Source organism: Pagrus pagrus (genome assembly GCF_965226575.1).
Source record: "Pagrus pagrus genome assembly, chromosome: 15".
Lineage (NCBI taxonomy): Eukaryota > Metazoa > Chordata > Actinopteri > Spariformes > Sparidae > Pagrus > Pagrus pagrus.
The window spans coordinates 27,431,256-27,447,941 of NC_140199.1; the positions used below are offsets into that span (position 1 = coordinate 27,431,256).

The 16,686-nt window shown below is 41.5% G+C and overlaps 2 protein-coding genes across 2 annotated transcripts in view; one reads left to right on the forward strand and one right to left on the reverse strand.

Annotated features, from left to right (window-relative positions):
- galm (galactose mutarotase) overlaps window positions 1-12,076 on the forward strand; it is a 28,427-nt gene extending 16,351 nt beyond the window's left edge. The window contains exons 7-9 of the mRNA XM_084375695.1: window positions 10,081-10,231; window positions 10,357-10,531; window positions 11,628-12,076. Of these exons, the coding sequence (XP_084231821.1) occupies window positions 10,081-10,231; window positions 10,357-10,531; window positions 11,628-11,705 (404 nt within the window). The 3' untranslated portion in view covers window positions 11,706-12,076. The remainder of the gene's footprint in view (window positions 1-10,080; window positions 10,232-10,356; window positions 10,532-11,627) is intronic.
- On the reverse strand, window positions 957-3,327 carry LOC311270185 (uncharacterized protein; the record flags this gene model as incomplete). Its single annotated transcript, XM_084374930.1, has 4 exons — window positions 2,889-3,327; window positions 1,475-2,136; window positions 1,082-1,199; window positions 957-995 (listed from the first exon to the last, which is right to left on the reverse strand). Exons 1-4 carry the CDS (start codon window positions 3,069-3,071, stop codon window positions 957-959), a joined length of 1,002 nt encoding a protein of 333 aa, XP_084231056.1. The 5' UTR covers window positions 3,072-3,327.
- Window positions 12,077-16,686: the final 4,610 nt, after the last annotated feature.

Sequence of the window (16,686 nt, forward strand, 5' to 3'; positions counted from 1 at the left end):
TTGTGTGTTGTTTGTGCACTCAGTACATGCATGCTTGTTGCATGTCTGTTCAGGCCAGCCCAGCCATTAACCACTATTTAGGCTTGTTTATTTTGAGGAAAGCGCTTCTTTCCAAGATTGTCCTAGCCCTGTTCCTGCGGCCACAAGAGAGGTAACCAGTTATACTGAAGACCCTCTCTGTAAATGCCTGAGAGGCTGGCATCGCCAGGAGGTCCAGCGCCACTGGTTTCAGGTTTGGAAAGACAGTGGAACAACACTGAGTTAACCAATACTCAATGCCCGAATCCTCAACCTCAGCACTAGTAGCAGCAGCCTGGTGGGGCTCGGACAGCGCTTCTTTATACTTTGAAATCTCCTTCCTAATGTTTGTTGTCTTGGCTGTCTTGGGCCTCGATGGACGATTGGCACTGAAGAACCGGAATCGACGCCGTTTTGTGGGGGTTGGTTCTAGAGCCTTTGTACCCTCACTTGCGACTTGCTCATCATCAGTCAACTGCTCCTGTCGTACTTGCACTGTTTGTGGCACAAGATGAGCAATGTAGTCCTCTGCCTTTCTGACAAGATTCTGTATTTCGTTGTCATCATTTTCCAGAAGGGTTTCAGCAACACAAGGGTCAACAAAGCATGCTGCTGCGGGAAGTGGTGAGAAGTTGTCAGCTGTTGTGTCAAGAAACACACTAAAGCGCCTATCCATACTGGAAAGCATCTTCTGGGCCAGAGTAGCTGCATCTTTGTATGTTCTCCCATGTGCAAGTGAGAATTCCGTCAGATGGCTTTTGAGATCGAGGAGTGCTGGCACAACAAGGGAAAGTGATTGAGTGTCACTTTCAAGCGACCGGGTGTGCTCCGCAAATGGCAGAAGTAGGTCTCTCAGCATCCCAATCTTCTGCCACTCACTAGTCTGCAGGCTGACCCAGCTCATCGACTCAGCCACAGCTGTGAGGTGCTCCTTGACTTCAAGACAGCGCGAAATCATAGCAAAGGAACTTGACCACCTGGTGGGACAGTCTTTGACAAGAACAAGAGCACACTTCTGTAGCAGCCGTTCTGTAGCAACAGATAACTTCCTAAACTTGCTCACCAGATGTCTCAGTTTCTCCAACAGCCTTCGGATTGGGGGATCCTTCTGTACCATATTCACTACAAGCTGTAGGGTGTGAACTACGCATGGAGTTCTCTCTATGGCTCCGTAGTCGTATCTACATGGAAATATTAAAACAACAAATGCACATATTTAATCACTTTAACCCTTGCATTATTGAACCAAATGACATAGTTCTAGTAGTTAACTTCCTATGACCTTAAGTTTTTATGTATATAAAATGTAATCATAAACAGTTTCATTAATGCTGAATGAATTTATAGCATTATTTTTAATCTTTTAACTTTCTATGGAATGACTTTATTCATAAAAAAAAGACCAGTTATATAAATGTTGAATGAATTAATAGCATAGTTTCATACACAGACTGACCGTTCATCCTCCTGATGCTCATCGCCATCATTGGCATCGTCTTGCTCTGCCTCTGAGTCCTCTTCAGAAGTCATGGGAACTTCTGCATGTGTGTGGAAAGAAGCAACCATATTGCTGCCATTGTCCGTAATTGTTGTGAGGACCTTCTCTTTAGGAATCCCCCATTCTTCCATTGACTCCTCCACAAGTGTACTTATTGACTCTGCAGTGTGAGGATGAACCATCTCCTTCAAGTTCAGCAGTTTGTGTTCAGCTTTGTTGTCCTCAGGGTTGAAGTAACAGGCGCTGACTCCCAGGAAGGATGCTGTTAACCCCTTTTTAGTCCAAATATCTAACCCTGTAGTAATCCTGCGTGCTGTGGTCAGCTTTTCTTTTATCTTTTCTTTCTCTTCTTTGTACATTTTCTCAATTAAGTTCAAAATTTTTTGTCTTTTTGGCACTTGGAACTTTTTGTCCATTTTTGCCATCATGGCGATGAACTCCTCATCTTCTACAATTCGCGCTGGGAGTCCTGTGCGCCCTATCCACTGTGCTATCCCCTCTTCTTTGGTATGTTGCTCTGGGGAGTTGTCTTTGTACTTTGTGGCAAAGGAATCCTGAGCAGTAGTTGGCTTGTCCATCTTCTTGGGCAGGACTTGCTTCACCGATGCTCTATCTGGAATCTAGCACAGGAATAGATACAATGTCAGGACAGATGCAGTGCAGCCTCCAGAAAATCTTAACTGCTATAAATATTAATTAGCATAATCCTTGCCATGATTGTTACATTAGTTAATCAACCTCTGAGTGAGTGACTTGACTGTAAAGTCTTCATAATCAAAACACAAGTAGCCATAAACTAAGCAGGGATGCATGTTAATGCAAATACCATTTGTTTTAATGTAATACTGTATGGGTCTAACTAAGGGATGCTTAAATGCACTTACAGAGTCAGTCAGTCAGGTAGGAAGTAGGAACTAAGAACCTCTGTAGAATTGGTTGATTCACATGACTGTAATTGCTGCTAGCACTAGTCAGAGGAAGTTTGTTAAAATCTCTTGACTAAATTAGCTCCGAGTTAGAGCTAATTAATATATATTTATGTGTGTTGTGTGGATAAACCCACTTTATACTCTCTCTCGCACGTACGCACGCTAGTCTCGACACACACACACGCTAGGCTAGACACACGCTACAAACCCACACACACACACACACACGCTAGGCTAGACACACGCTACACACACACACACACACACACACACACACACACACGCTAGGCTAGACACACGCTACAAACACACACACACACACACACACACACGCTACAAACCCACACACACACACACGGTAGGCTAGACACACGCTACAACCCCCCCCCCACACACACACACACACACACACTAGGCTAGACACATGTTACGTTTTCACTTACCTCGATTTCATCATGGAAGATCTTGAGATGTCTTTTTAGATTCGTGGTGTTTTTCCCGGCTAATTTATGGCCGCATTTCTCCCCATCTTTTTCCACGACGCATTCCGTTTGGTTTTCCACCTGTTTGTAATTAAAGTGTGTCCAGATATCATCTCTTCTTTTTCTCCCCGACAACCCGGCCATGACTCCGTCTCACCTGCCGCATCTAATTGAATTTGCCGCGAGTGTGGAGCAGATATAGAGGGGATTGAGGAAGTGACGTCGCCTGCGTCTGAGCAGCAGTTCGACGCACAGCCGACGAAACGGAAAACAATAATAACACGACTAACTTTATTTCGTCTCGTCTCGTTTTAGTCAACGAAAATGAGGAGACATTTTAGCAGAGTTTTTGTTTTGTAAACCACATTTAGTCTCGTTTTTATTCGTCAACAATATTGCATTATATATTTAAATATAGTTGTCGTCACAGGACCACCATTTACGTTTCGTCCCGTCTCGTTTTCGTCACGTGATAAAGGTTCGTTGACGACGATATTTCGTCATAATTTTCGTTGACGAAAGCAACACTATGAGCACGCAGATGAGCTTCCCTGAGAGTTTCTGACAGTTTGTGCCAAAATTCTTTTGCGTTTTGCAAACCAGCTGTTGCATCAGCTGTCCTGGTGGCCAGCCTCAGACTATCCTGCAGGTGAAGAGGCCAGATGTGGAGGTCGCTGGGCATGGTTTCATGTGGTCTGTGGCCAGTGAGGCCAGTTGGATGGGATGTACTGCCAAACTCTCAGAAACACAGAAAGCAAGTTGACCTTTTTTGAAGTAGGCCTATCATAGTATGCAATGTGTTCAGTGAGTATTGCACTTATCGCTATTGTCATCAAAAATGCATCTACAATGCAAATCAACTGTCATTTTCGACCTTTGTTGACAGTGGATAAGTTTAAAAGATTTCAGGGAGTAGTTTTATAAAGTTTGTGGGACTAATGGTACATGGGGCAGCCTCAGTAAGCTGTTCGATAAAGAGCTGCAGGCTTTCACACCTCCAACTTCTCAGTGAGTTAGCCAGCTCCTTTTCCCTCACTAATCCCTCACAAATTGGTGCTTTTCCTTTTTTGCTTTGACAACAAATCCTCTGCCATCATCTTGTTGGTCGGCTTCTAACTCATTATTTGATGAGTGAAACATGACTCCTGAGATTCGTATTTCCTACGTTTCAATATGTATTCACAATTGTCAAAAAACGATTTTCTGAATGTTGATGAATGTGATGTTGACAGAATGAAGAAGGCGGAACTCAACTGCAAGGGTAGTGCAGCACCCAGACAATTTACAGCGTGCACACACTAGAGTTATCTTGAATTGAAGTTCAACTCCAAACCAAGCCTCCAGGAAGAGCACCAGGCTTTGAAGCCAGTTTTCATAGTGGCCAAACCGTGTAATTACATCATCACGTTATACACTGTGGCCCAAAAAGACTTTTTCCCATAAGCTACCATTGTGAAAGAAGGGTCTGTAAAACGGTGGATACATTTTTCAGTGACACAGCCCCTGCAAATGACTTGTTTCACTCTCATAATTTGAGCCATTTGGTCCAATAACATTTGGAAAGTCTAGAAGAGCTGCATGATTAAATTATTTTATCCCCATTCAGGTTAGCTGAGCACTAAACCAGAAGTTAGCTGGATAATTACCTTTCCAAGATGAACTTGAAGCAGGCCACATATATGTGAACAATATGCCGCCATGAGACATTACAATGTAATGTTAAGGAATGAAGCAGCAGTCAGCAGTAACAAATGAGACCATCTGACAACCACTAACAAGCTAGCAAACACACACCACAGCATTCAACTATTAAACTCTAGTGACGAAAATAACTCAGAAGAACAGTGTAGCAGAGAGACTGCTCTCACTGCTGGACTTATGTTAAAAACACAGCAGAGCACCCCCCCATTATGTTGTTCCTCACATACAGGCATGCATGGTTTGAAATTAATTAATGCGATCAACTTTATAAATGAAAAGGCTGCAGGTCATTTATCTTCATTTGCAATTTGAATCGAGAATTGATTCAAAATCTGATCGGCCACCAAAAAATCTAAATCAAATCAAATCATGACATTGCCAAAGATTCTATGAGATACTGTGCTGTGACTGCTGCTGGCACAGCACAGGAGATGAGTTTGTTATTGTAACGTCTGTCATCTGATTAAGTATTAATTAAAAAGTAAAATGACGATGGGGGTGGTGTTTCCCCTATCCTGCTTTGCCAATGATAAGGTCAGAAGGTGCAGAAACAAACATTTTCATCTTATGTGTAAATAACAGTGAATAATGGACTAGATTTTGAATTAGGAATCATATAGATATAGTCATATCAAAAAATCAAAGTCAGTCTTAAAGCTGTCCAGCCTCTACAAACTGTTAATCAGAATTTCTTGATATCAAACCATGAAACCCTGAGCTCAACTTCCCCAGATGTTGTCTGTACTTAACAAAATATTTTCTGCTTTTCCTCTCCATCTTTACCTTTTTACTCCACAGGAAGCTCTTGTCTTTCAATACTACGCTCCCTGCTGCAGTCTTCCTGCCTATTCGTCTGTCTTTGTGTCCATCTTTGTTTCTATCCACCTTATTCCTAGCCCCCATGATGCCTTGCATGAATTATGGGCGCGAATTCCGGTCGCGTTTGTTTACATGGTAACAGTAGACGCTAATCCGGTTTTCATGAGGGTTAGAGAGGTAAAACATGTGGGAACATCAGCTGTCAGAGCTTAAACGAGACATTACAATACCGTTGCCTACTCATATAGAGGGGTGGGAGGATGACATGAAGAAGTGACCTAAGATAACATACAGTTGCATTTTTAGCTTCTTTCTTAACCGTCGCTTCGGACGGGGAGGCAATGAATAATCTGAAAAGCTCTGAGGCGTATCAGTGCCTGCACAGTAATAAGTAAGTATTAATAATTCATAATAATATTGTATAATATTATATATATTATAATAATTTTATAAGTAAGTAAGTAGTAATATTTTTGTCAACAAAGTGAAAAGAGCACATGTATAACGTTTTAGGTGGTCTTTTCAAGTTAAGATTTTTCAGCCACATCCTTCTGGGTTCCTCATCCTTCGGTAGGCGGTGGAAACTGTACCGATTCTCACAACAACATTCTCTTAGTCCGGGGGGGGAATGTTCAAAACATTGCTCTTGTAGTAACAGATTTAACTTTGTGTGGTTATTAGTACAACCGCGAACAGCGCAACATGTTCCCGAGCTGCGCAAGGACAATTTTAAATGCCACCGGAGCTGATCATCGTTTAGAAAAGAAAACAGTAAGAGACAACTTTCAAATAAACCACCATGGGAAACGAAAACCGCTAGCAAACAATGGCTCACTGCTACTTACGGTGAGAACCGGAAGTTGCACCCATAATTGTTTCTACAGCAACGACCCCAGGAATAAGGTGGATAGAGTGCTGAAGTCACGCCGCTTCCGGTTTGCCCCATTGGACTACTTGGGTATGGTGGGGAATAGAGAAAGACAAATAATCTTTCGATCCCGTTTGAATTGTGTCATGAACTACACATATGATGTTTGTAAACTTAAAGATCTCAGTTTACAAACATCAGGTAGGAAGTCTCAGTTTGTCATAAAACTAATGAAATATCAGACTGTGAAAATATGTAAATATAATCAATGAATCAGATCTCTTTAATGACATGCATCATGGAGAGAACACCCACAAAGAAATAAAATAAATTACAAAATAACAAAAATTCTACATATTCTACACCCATCTGCCAATGCACATCCTGGCCAGAGAAACAGTAGCTACAATAACACTTGCACTGTAGATGATAAAACAGTTAAAGTTATTTCAATTAAAGTTTGCCCTGAAACACTATGATATGACATGGTTAAGCATCAGAATACAATGCCACTGAATGTCAGTCATTTAAATGTTTTTGTTTTGGGGTGTACTCAGTGCTGGTTGATGCAGATACAGAATAGATGTGCACACTGTATAATAATGGGTGTTATATAAAACACAGGTCAATAATCTGTCAGAACACTTTAACACATCTCCTCTCCTGAATACGTCCCATAACAGTGATAATCAGGCGTCAGAGCAGGTATAAATTATGCACGGTGGAGGAGTTTGATCATTAATGTATGATTTAGAGGATAAAGTTCAAGCTAGGAGAGGTATTTTGAGGCAGAACTTGTGTTTTAATAGTCAAAGTGGAATTGGACACTGGCACTGGATTTCAGTCTATAAACAAGATATTATTGGCACTATTACTAATTCCTGAAACCAGTTACCAGTTTATGCATTCATTTATCTGCCATTACATTTACATGCTCCATTTCCTGCCTTAAAGAGGTCTTATTCTGCTTTCTGGGTTTTTGCCTTTCCTTTATTGTGTTATGAAGCATTGTTGTGCCTGTTAAAAGGTCTGCAAAGTGAAAAAGCCCAAAGTCCACACCAAAGGGAGTTACTCTCACCCACAGAAAACACTGCTGCTGCACTGCCTGAAACACATGGTTTGGAGTCGAACCTTTACTTCCATAACTTCTGTGTATCACTATGTCACAGGCAATATATATATTTATATATTATAAGATTTGTACACTGCAGTCAGTCAGCAGACATACAGTTGCTACTGTGAGGTAGAGAAAGTGCAAAGTTAAAACATTATATTTGAAATAAAAGATATTTACAAAATAATCACTCTGAAACATCCTGGTCCAGTCTTGGTTGCGAAGGTGGTTTGGTTTTTTCCGCCTGTGTTTCGTTATCAGAATTGGGCTCAAACATGTATGGCTGTACCGCATCCATGGTTACCAGCTGTAGCGCCGTTATTTTGGATCACACTATCTTGCTCGACCCGATCTGCCCTACTCTGCCTCTGATTCACTACATCCTGCCCGTTAAGGAATGCACAGATGCATTCTCACCAAAGATTGAACAGAGGCGAGATGTCTCACTCCATAGCTAAAACGGAGCATTCAAGAAACAGTGTCAAAAGGGGTGCTGCAGCAATGCACCATATGAGAAAAGTAATGTTTTTTGAAAATTAGGACCCCCAAATAAAAGTATGAAACAGAAAATTAGCATACTATGACTGAAAAAATTAGAATTCTGCACTTTTCTTACTTTTGTTATCCTTTATTCGAGAGATTATAACCCTCCCAAGAGTTCCTCTTAACTTCTTGCTCAGACTTCTTTCAGCTAATGGACTGATGCTGGTTGATGCTGATACAGAATAAATGTGTGCTCTGTTAAATATTGCGTCTTGTGTAAAAAATAATTTAACAATCTGTAGAACACTTTTACACATCTCTCCTGAATGCTATACATAACGGAGTGATAATCAGGCATCAGAGCAGGTATAAATGATACATGGTGGAGGTCCTGTCCGATCATTAATGTATGATTTAGACAATAAAGTTCAAGCTGGGAGAGGTATTTTGAGGTAGAACTTGTGTTTTAACAATCAAAGTGGAATTACAGTATACATTGGCTATGTCGCACTGTCACCACATACATGAAATATTACGCACTTGTTAATGGGCATACCTCCATTGATTAATTAATTAGGAGGAAAATTAATCGCATTAATCAGTCTGATATCTGAAAGTTGTAAATTCTCCATTAACGTTATGTCGTAATGTCTCATTGTCACACCTCTGCCTCAGGTATGGGTAGTGTACGGCCTCTGACCCGGGTTGACATGAAATAGATGGCAAGACACGCAGAAGTTTTAAGTTTATTCACCCAAGTGGTTTAAAGTGAACAATGACAAGAGACCAACACATTCTGTAAAAAGAGAAAACTATAAGTAATCACAGTTAAACACATTGAATGTATTAATTGAAATAAGGAGTTAGAATTAACAAACTCAAATCAATTAACTACGGCAAAAATAAGCAAATTAACTTTACAGTCATGACTTAATAAACAAACAAACTTTACCTCCTCAGAGACAGTTGTAGGCCTACTCCTAAGCACCTCAACAGACCAGCAGCATAGCGAGGGGCGAGCCTCAGCTCAACAAATAATTGTTGCGCAAACATCATAACAACAGCATGACTTTAAATACACATAATATAACATATAAAGTTCTCTTAATGTCTTGTGTAGTGTTTTCTTGACGTCTTTTGTACTTCCTTAACAAAAGTAAAAGTAGAGATGGTGGCATCCATTCAATCAGCCACAACCAGTCTCAGGTGTGTCTCCTTACCCCTGTGTGGTGACTGGGAACAGGTGGATTGAATTAAGGACATCTTTGCGACCTTGATGTTGCTCATGTACTCCTCACAAGTGTGCACCCTCGTCAGGAGTCATAGGTCAGAAAAGGCTGTCCTTTTAGTGACAGTGAGGGCTCACACTGTCACACTCATGACAGCATAAAAAGTAATGACAAAAATGTGGCCTACTTAATGTTCGTCTCGCACAGGTGATTATCCAGTCATTAAATAAAAGAAATGCTTGCATCCACTCTTGTTTGAAGATGAACTTCAACATAACTCTAGCGTGTTAATGCTGTAAATTGTCCAGGTACTGCACTACCCTCACAGTTTATTTCCGGCTTTTTCGTTCCGTCAACATAACGCTACTAATTAACATTTAGAAAAATGATTTTTGACATTTGTGAATAGATTCTGAATTATGCCCCCTTTAATGTTTTCCCCTTTTATTGCTTTTAAAGATGGAAGTATGGTCAATATACACAATATAACACATACACTATTTATAAATAGGTATATTGACGCATTTAAATAGATCTGCTCTGACCATTTCAGACACTTACCCCTAGAGTCCACTGGGACTGTCACAGCCGCATTATGGCTGCGATATGGTTGCAGGAGCTGATTGCGGCCATTGTAGTCAGTCCTATGTTTCCATCAGCTGTGCCAGGGCACGTCGTTGTTTGAAGAACAAACAAAGTGCTCTCCTCCAAAGTTGGTGGGATGAGGCTGGATTTCTCAGGTCTCCTTAAGGTCAGGGGTCATGGGGTCTGTGTGTGTCTCTGTGCACTCCAACACAGGCACAGAGGGCCTTTCGATTTAACCATCAAGATGTTTATGAAAGAACTTGGTTTCTTTGTATATTCCTGTGTCGGAGCCTCATCATCTCACCGATGTTCAGTGATATACACTCAAAAATCAATAACCTAATCTATCCATAGGAGAGATCAGAGAAGTGGAAGGCACGCCATTTGACCTCAGAAAGCCTGTTCTGATTGGCCCTCGGCTGAAGGAAGTTCCTGGTTTCGGGTTTGACCACAACTTCTGTTTGTCATCACCAGGAGAAGCCTGCACAGAGAGGCACACTGCAAGGTATACTGCAGAAGTTGTTTTCTCATCAACACACTTCCATATACACAGTCACACACATGCACACACACTACACATATAGAATTGTCTTCATATAATCTGACAGGAAAACTTTCTTCATCTCTTAGAGTGTCTCACCCAGCCAGTGGGCGTGTCCTAGAGGTTTCTACCAGCCAACCAGGAGTCCAATTCTACACTGCCAACTTCCTGGATGGCTCAATAACTGGAAAGGGTGGGGCTAGATACATGAAGCACTGCGCCTTCTGTCTGGAGACACAAAATTGGCCTGATGCTGTGAACCAGGTATGATGATGATGATGATGATGATGATGATGATGATACAAAGAAACTCTATACATAGTTGTTGTATGGAGTGATATGCTGTTAACTAACTGGATTTTAATATATTATTGAGAAAGTTAAAATTGCCTTTTTTGTAAATGTGATTTAGCTCATAATCTAGGAATACAGTTAAAGCATTAGTAAATAACTTATTTGACCATTAATGAAGCCATTAGCTACAGCTTTATAAAGGTGCCTTATGAGAATGGAGTGCCACAGTTTCTTGCATGACAAGCAGGTTTTTCAATCAAAAAAGAGCAACGGCATTCATCCACGCCAAGAACGAGGCAGACGGACACATGCTAATCACCATCAGTACAATCTCAAGTGAGGCCTAATTTAGTGTCTGGGCAGATACTAGATAATGATGGCGTTTATTGTGTGCTTTAAGCTGCATTTATGTGTGAGTTTTGTGGACTGCAGAGTCCGATTTGCTGCTGTTGCACACTGTAAAACATTGTGATTGCTGTTTCCTTTTTCTTTGTGCTCATTACAAGCTGATTCAAGCTTTGCCACTGTGTCAGCGCACTTTCTTTATCAAGGAACAATGAATTTTAGATCAGTGAATGTGGTCATCCTGTGGTGATGCACTGAAGGACTACACTGTTGTAAATAAGATATTACGGGTGTCTGTATATCAGGATTTCATCAACACCCTTCAGCCATTCAGAATTGAGTATTTACCCAGACCTTGGTATAAATTTGGAGATATAAGGCTGTAAGGATAGAGAGTGCTGTATATTGTCCAAATAGTAAAGTAATTTGCTTCTCTGAGGCAAATTAGTGATTTGTGTTTTTGGCGTATACAGTATCTATAAAATTCAATTGACAATCAGAAAATCTCCTTCAGCCTGACCTCAAGGGGGATGTTGTTTGTGCTTGACTGAGTCAGAGATATAACATAAACTTGCATGTTAAGACAGTTTGAATGAAAGGTTCTGACCTCAAGGTTGAAACTCTGTGTTCTACAACTCTCTATAGCTGTGTAAACAGAGCTACAAATGCCAGCAAAATAAAAATACATATTGTGTGTGTGTGTGTGTGTGTGTGTCTTCAGCCTTCATTTCCTGACTGTCTTCTGCGTCCTGGTGAGGACTACAAACATGTCACTCGATTTACCTTCACCACTGTCTGATGGGACTTCCACCAACAGGAGGACAAAAAGAAGAAAGCTGGGAACTTTTAAGTCAAAAGTCACATTGGTCTATAGCACAATCATGTACATGTACTGTTCATGTTCAGCAGCCACTGCATGGGGCAGTTTATAGCATTCCGTTTAATTTCCTGTATGTGTAAATGTGTCTGATTTTGTGTATGATTTTTTAATGTGAAGAACTTTGTCATCATTGTTCTGGGAAGTGATCTGCAGGCAGGCTGCATAATTACAGCCTGTATATGTAATGTGATGGGCTGTGACATGAAGCACTGTTAATCATAATGTGATTTATGATCATGTGCAAATTCATTCTTACATCAAATAAAAAAGTAATAAAGAGTTTAAGCACCCCAGCTTGTTACTGCCATTTGTTCCACTGTTCATTAGCATCAGATTGTCTATGATTGATTGCAGTCCATCTGTCCTGTTTATGCAGTATTGTACAGTATGTATGTTATGTAACATTGCAATGTGTGAGTCTTTACACAGGCTGAACTATTCCTAGAACACTAGGTGAGGAGGCAGGTTTGGCTGAGAGGGCATCCTACTGCTTAGCTAAGAGACAGGATGTGTTGCTATGGCAACCTCATCCATCACTCAGAAAAGCTTTTAACAGCTGAGATTTCATAAAATGTAGAAGTTGTGAGCCTAATTGCCCTAGACCTGGAGAAAAGGACAGAAAACTGATCTGATCCGATCTGATCAAAACCTGGCTGTGTGGCTTCCAGACTTTCTTGTTTGACTGTAGGCAGTGTAGTGTGAGACGGCCTGCACCATGAAACAGCCACAGCTGCATCTCATGCAGGAGGAGAGAGGACTGTTAACATTGTGACAGACGGAGAGGGTGGGACACTGACAACACCAACCTCTCAGGTAATACACTTTAGTTGGGTTATTTCCTACCATGAATTAGCTCTTCTTTGGAGCTTCAGTTTGCTGCTATTTTGTAAATACTACAATATTACAAAACTGAATAATTATTATTAATGAACATTAATAGTTATTAAATATTGCTGCCTAAACTGCACACTGTGAGATTATTGGCAGCGTTAATTTTCAAGTCTCTGAAATCAATTCTACTACAATTTTCTTAAATTTAAAACATTTTAATTAGTTGTTGTGTGTTCCTATGTCAGTAATTATTCTAACAATAAATCCCCTCTGCCACATTAGTCTCAAATGATTGGTTCACATTATTAAAGCTGGAATTGACCTCCAGAACACATGAACACGCACTGCCTGCAACTGCCCCCTAACTCTGCTGGGAGATGTGTTTGCAGCTAGTTCGCTACGTTCAACAAATTCTCTTGATTTTGAATCTAATAAATGCATAAATAATAGGGGTGTGCGTCTCTCCCATATAAGACGATCTGATATGCATCTAGATACAGGGGCTTGGATACAATTCAGGGATGATACATTTTTAATACAGGACAATTTGGTATAATTCAATATGATGCAATGTAATACAGTTCTTAACATTTGTTTCACGTAGTCATTCCTTTTTATTATAAATTAAAATAAGCTATTTTTATAACAGTTGCAATACTTGTATGTCTGCTATACTTCATGAAAGACCAGGTAGCCAGGTAACCTAAGGTATTTTTGTTACTTTAAGGCATGAGGAAAAAATGGAGGACAAATGTCATTTTGAAACCACCTACAGGTTAGTCCAGTGGAAGTCTCTATGAGCCGCACAACACAGAAGATCCAGATATTTTCATACCTGGGAAGTCGAGTTTTTTTTTTCGCACCGAGCAGCTTTCATAGTAATGAATGGGGCCCTGCCTCCACTGCTGGGCAACGTCCTTGTGTCTACCTCTTCAGACATTTTGTTTTTGTTTACTCCTCACAAGCATAGATCCAAGAGTAATAGAGACGTTGTGCTCACATCTCAAATGTTTTCGGTTTCATTTCAGTTAATCTTTTTTTTTGCGATCAAATGTTTTTTTTTTCATTTTCATTCGATCAATACAAAACATAAGTATACCATGAAATGGCAGTCTTTTCACATACAAAACCAATATTCCTAAGACATAGGAACGTGCCCTAGGATATGGTATGACAAAGGGAGAGGGAGAAAACAAATAAAACAACAACCACAACAACAACTAAAATAAAATAAAATGAATAAATAAAATGTGCATTGGAGGTCCAAATAACAAACCAGAGAGACAAGGTGGGGAGAAAAAAAAAACAACATGGCAAAAGTACACACCCACTAGTACATATATGGAGGACCAAGAAGACACAATACACAGACATACATGACAAAGACTGAGGGACACAAAAAAAAGAGAGATGATGAAAGGGACTAAACAACTTTGGCTAAAGTAGGGAGGCTTGAGGCTTTAGTTTACAGCCTATCTTTCAAAGTTTCAATAATACTGAGGTAGGTTTCTACAGTTTTCTCAGAAGTGCCGTTAATTCGAGCTGTTGAGAGTTCCAGGTATGCCACGTCCAAAAAGGAGAGGAACCAGGATTTGACAGACAAAGAGTGAGGTGGCTTCCAACGAGTTGCAATCATTTTCTTGGCAGCAGTCAGCCCAGCAAAGATAACACGTTTTTGGTTTTCATAAAGTTTAAGGGTAGACACGTTATTCAGAATCAGTGTACTCACAGACAGTTACAGGCACTGTAACATGAATTAAGGCAGATAACTTGGATGCAACATTGTTCCAGAATAAGGACAAATAGTGCAGGGCTCAATGGACATCCCTGGTGTGAGGACCTACAAACTGGAAGTAAAGAGGAGAGTTCGACCTGTTAACACCCGTGCTGAGGGGTTTGAGTATAGAACTTTTACCATTCCAATGAAAGTGGGGCCAAAGCCCATTACCTCCAGGACAGACCAGAGGAATGGCCATTCCAATCTGTCAAAGGCTTTCATTGCGTCAAGTGAGAGGAGTGACATTGGCATCTCGCTGTCTGTTGCAGCATCAATAATATGCAGGAGACATCTGACATTATCAGCATGCGTCCTTGATTTTTATAAAGCCTGTTTGGTCAGAGCTCACTAATGCTGGCATGTGAGGCTCAAGGCGAAGTGCAAGGAGTTTTGCAAAGATCTTTACTTCAGAGTTTAGAAGACTAAGGGGGCGATAGCTAGAGCAGTCAGTGGGACTCAGAGCAGTGTTAACATCCCTAGAGAATCCACCATTTTCAATAGATTTTCAATCATGTAAAGAAGGAAAGGACTCAGCAGCTCCCAAAAAGCTACATAAAAACTCTGGGGGGATCCCATCAATGCCTGGAGATTTACCCCTCTGCATTCTGCACTGCCCCTCTCAACTCCTCTAAGGAGATCGATTTATCTAGATTGGTTCAGTCCCTACTAGAGAGCTGGGGCAGGTCCAGTTGGTTTAGCCACGAGTCACATCTACTTTTGACTACAGTGACTTCTGATTGGTACAGGTCAGAGTAAAAGGTTTTAAAATGTTTTCTTTATCTCTTTAGGATCAGTGGTGATGTTACCATCCACAGCTTTGATGGCAGGTATATCTGAGGAAAACTCACTAGACCTAATCCTCATGGCAAGCAGATGGCTAGGTCTAGCGCCATGGAAATAGTATCGCTGTCTTGTCCTGTGAATTTGAAATTCTGATTTTTGCTTCAGGATGTTGTTAATTTTTTTTTTCGGACCAATGCACGCTCCAAAGCTGCTTGTTCTGAGAATTTAAGTTGCAAAGCAGAATTTAGCTGGGTGAATTTTGCTTCCAGGTGCATCCTTATGAAACCCTTTATCGTGTCCCATAAAATTCTGGGGTCATCTACCGAACCATTATTTATGTCTATAAAAATCTTGAATTCTGAAATAATTTGAGTGATAAAGGATTAATTTTTCAATAAAGATTCATTAAAGCGCCATCTGGCTGCACGTTGGGACAAACTACCAAGTGTGGCGGAGCAGAGCACACCTTTATGGTCAGATAATGCAGTTGGGAGCAGGGCTGCCTTGTTAATACTATGAAAAAGTTGGGGGGATGCTAAAAGAAAATCATCCATCCATCCATCCATTATCTTCCCCTTTGTCCGGGGTCGGGTCGCGGTGGCAGCAGGCTCAGTAGGGAGCTCCAGACCTCCTTCTCCCCAGCGACACTTTCCAGCTCCTCCGGGAGAATCCCGAGGCGCTCCCAGGCCAGATGAGATATGTAATCTCTCCAGCGGGTTCTGGGTCTGCCCCGGGGTCTCCTCCCAGTTGGACGTGCCAGGAAAACGTCAATGGGAGGCGCCCAGGAGGCGTCCTGATCAGATGCCCGAACCACCTCAACTATATGTCTGAGCTCACCCTATCCCTAAGGCTGAGCCCAGCCACCCTACGGAGGAAATTCATTTCAGCTGCTTGTATCCGCGATCTTGTTCTTTCGGTCACTACCCACAGCTCGTGGCCATAGGTGAAGGTTGAAACATAGATGGACCAGAAAATCGAGAGCTTCGCCTTGCGGCTCAGCTCCCTCTTCACCACGATGGCCCGGTACAACGCCCGCAATACTGCAGACGCTGCACCAAGCCGTCTGTCCACCTCATGCTCCATTCTCCCATCACTCGTGAACGAGACCCCGAGATACTTAAACTCCTTCGCTTGGGTCAGGAGCTCACTCCCCAAACGGAGGGGGCAATCCACCATTTTCCGGCAGAGAACCATGGCCTCAGACTTAGAGATGCTGACCCTCATCCCGACCGCTTCACACTCAGCTGCGAACCGCCCCAATGCCTGCTGGAGGTCACGGGCTGAGGAAGCCAACAGAACCACGTCATCTGCAAAAAGCAAAGACTGAGGTTTACATACCGGACACTCTCCTCACCACAGCTGCACCTTGAGATCCTGTCCATGAATATCACAAACAGGATTGGAGACAAGGGGCAGCCCTGGCGGAGTCCAACACCCACTGAAAACGTATTTGACTTTGTGCTGAGTATATGGACACAACTCTCACTTTAGTCGTACAAGGACCGGATA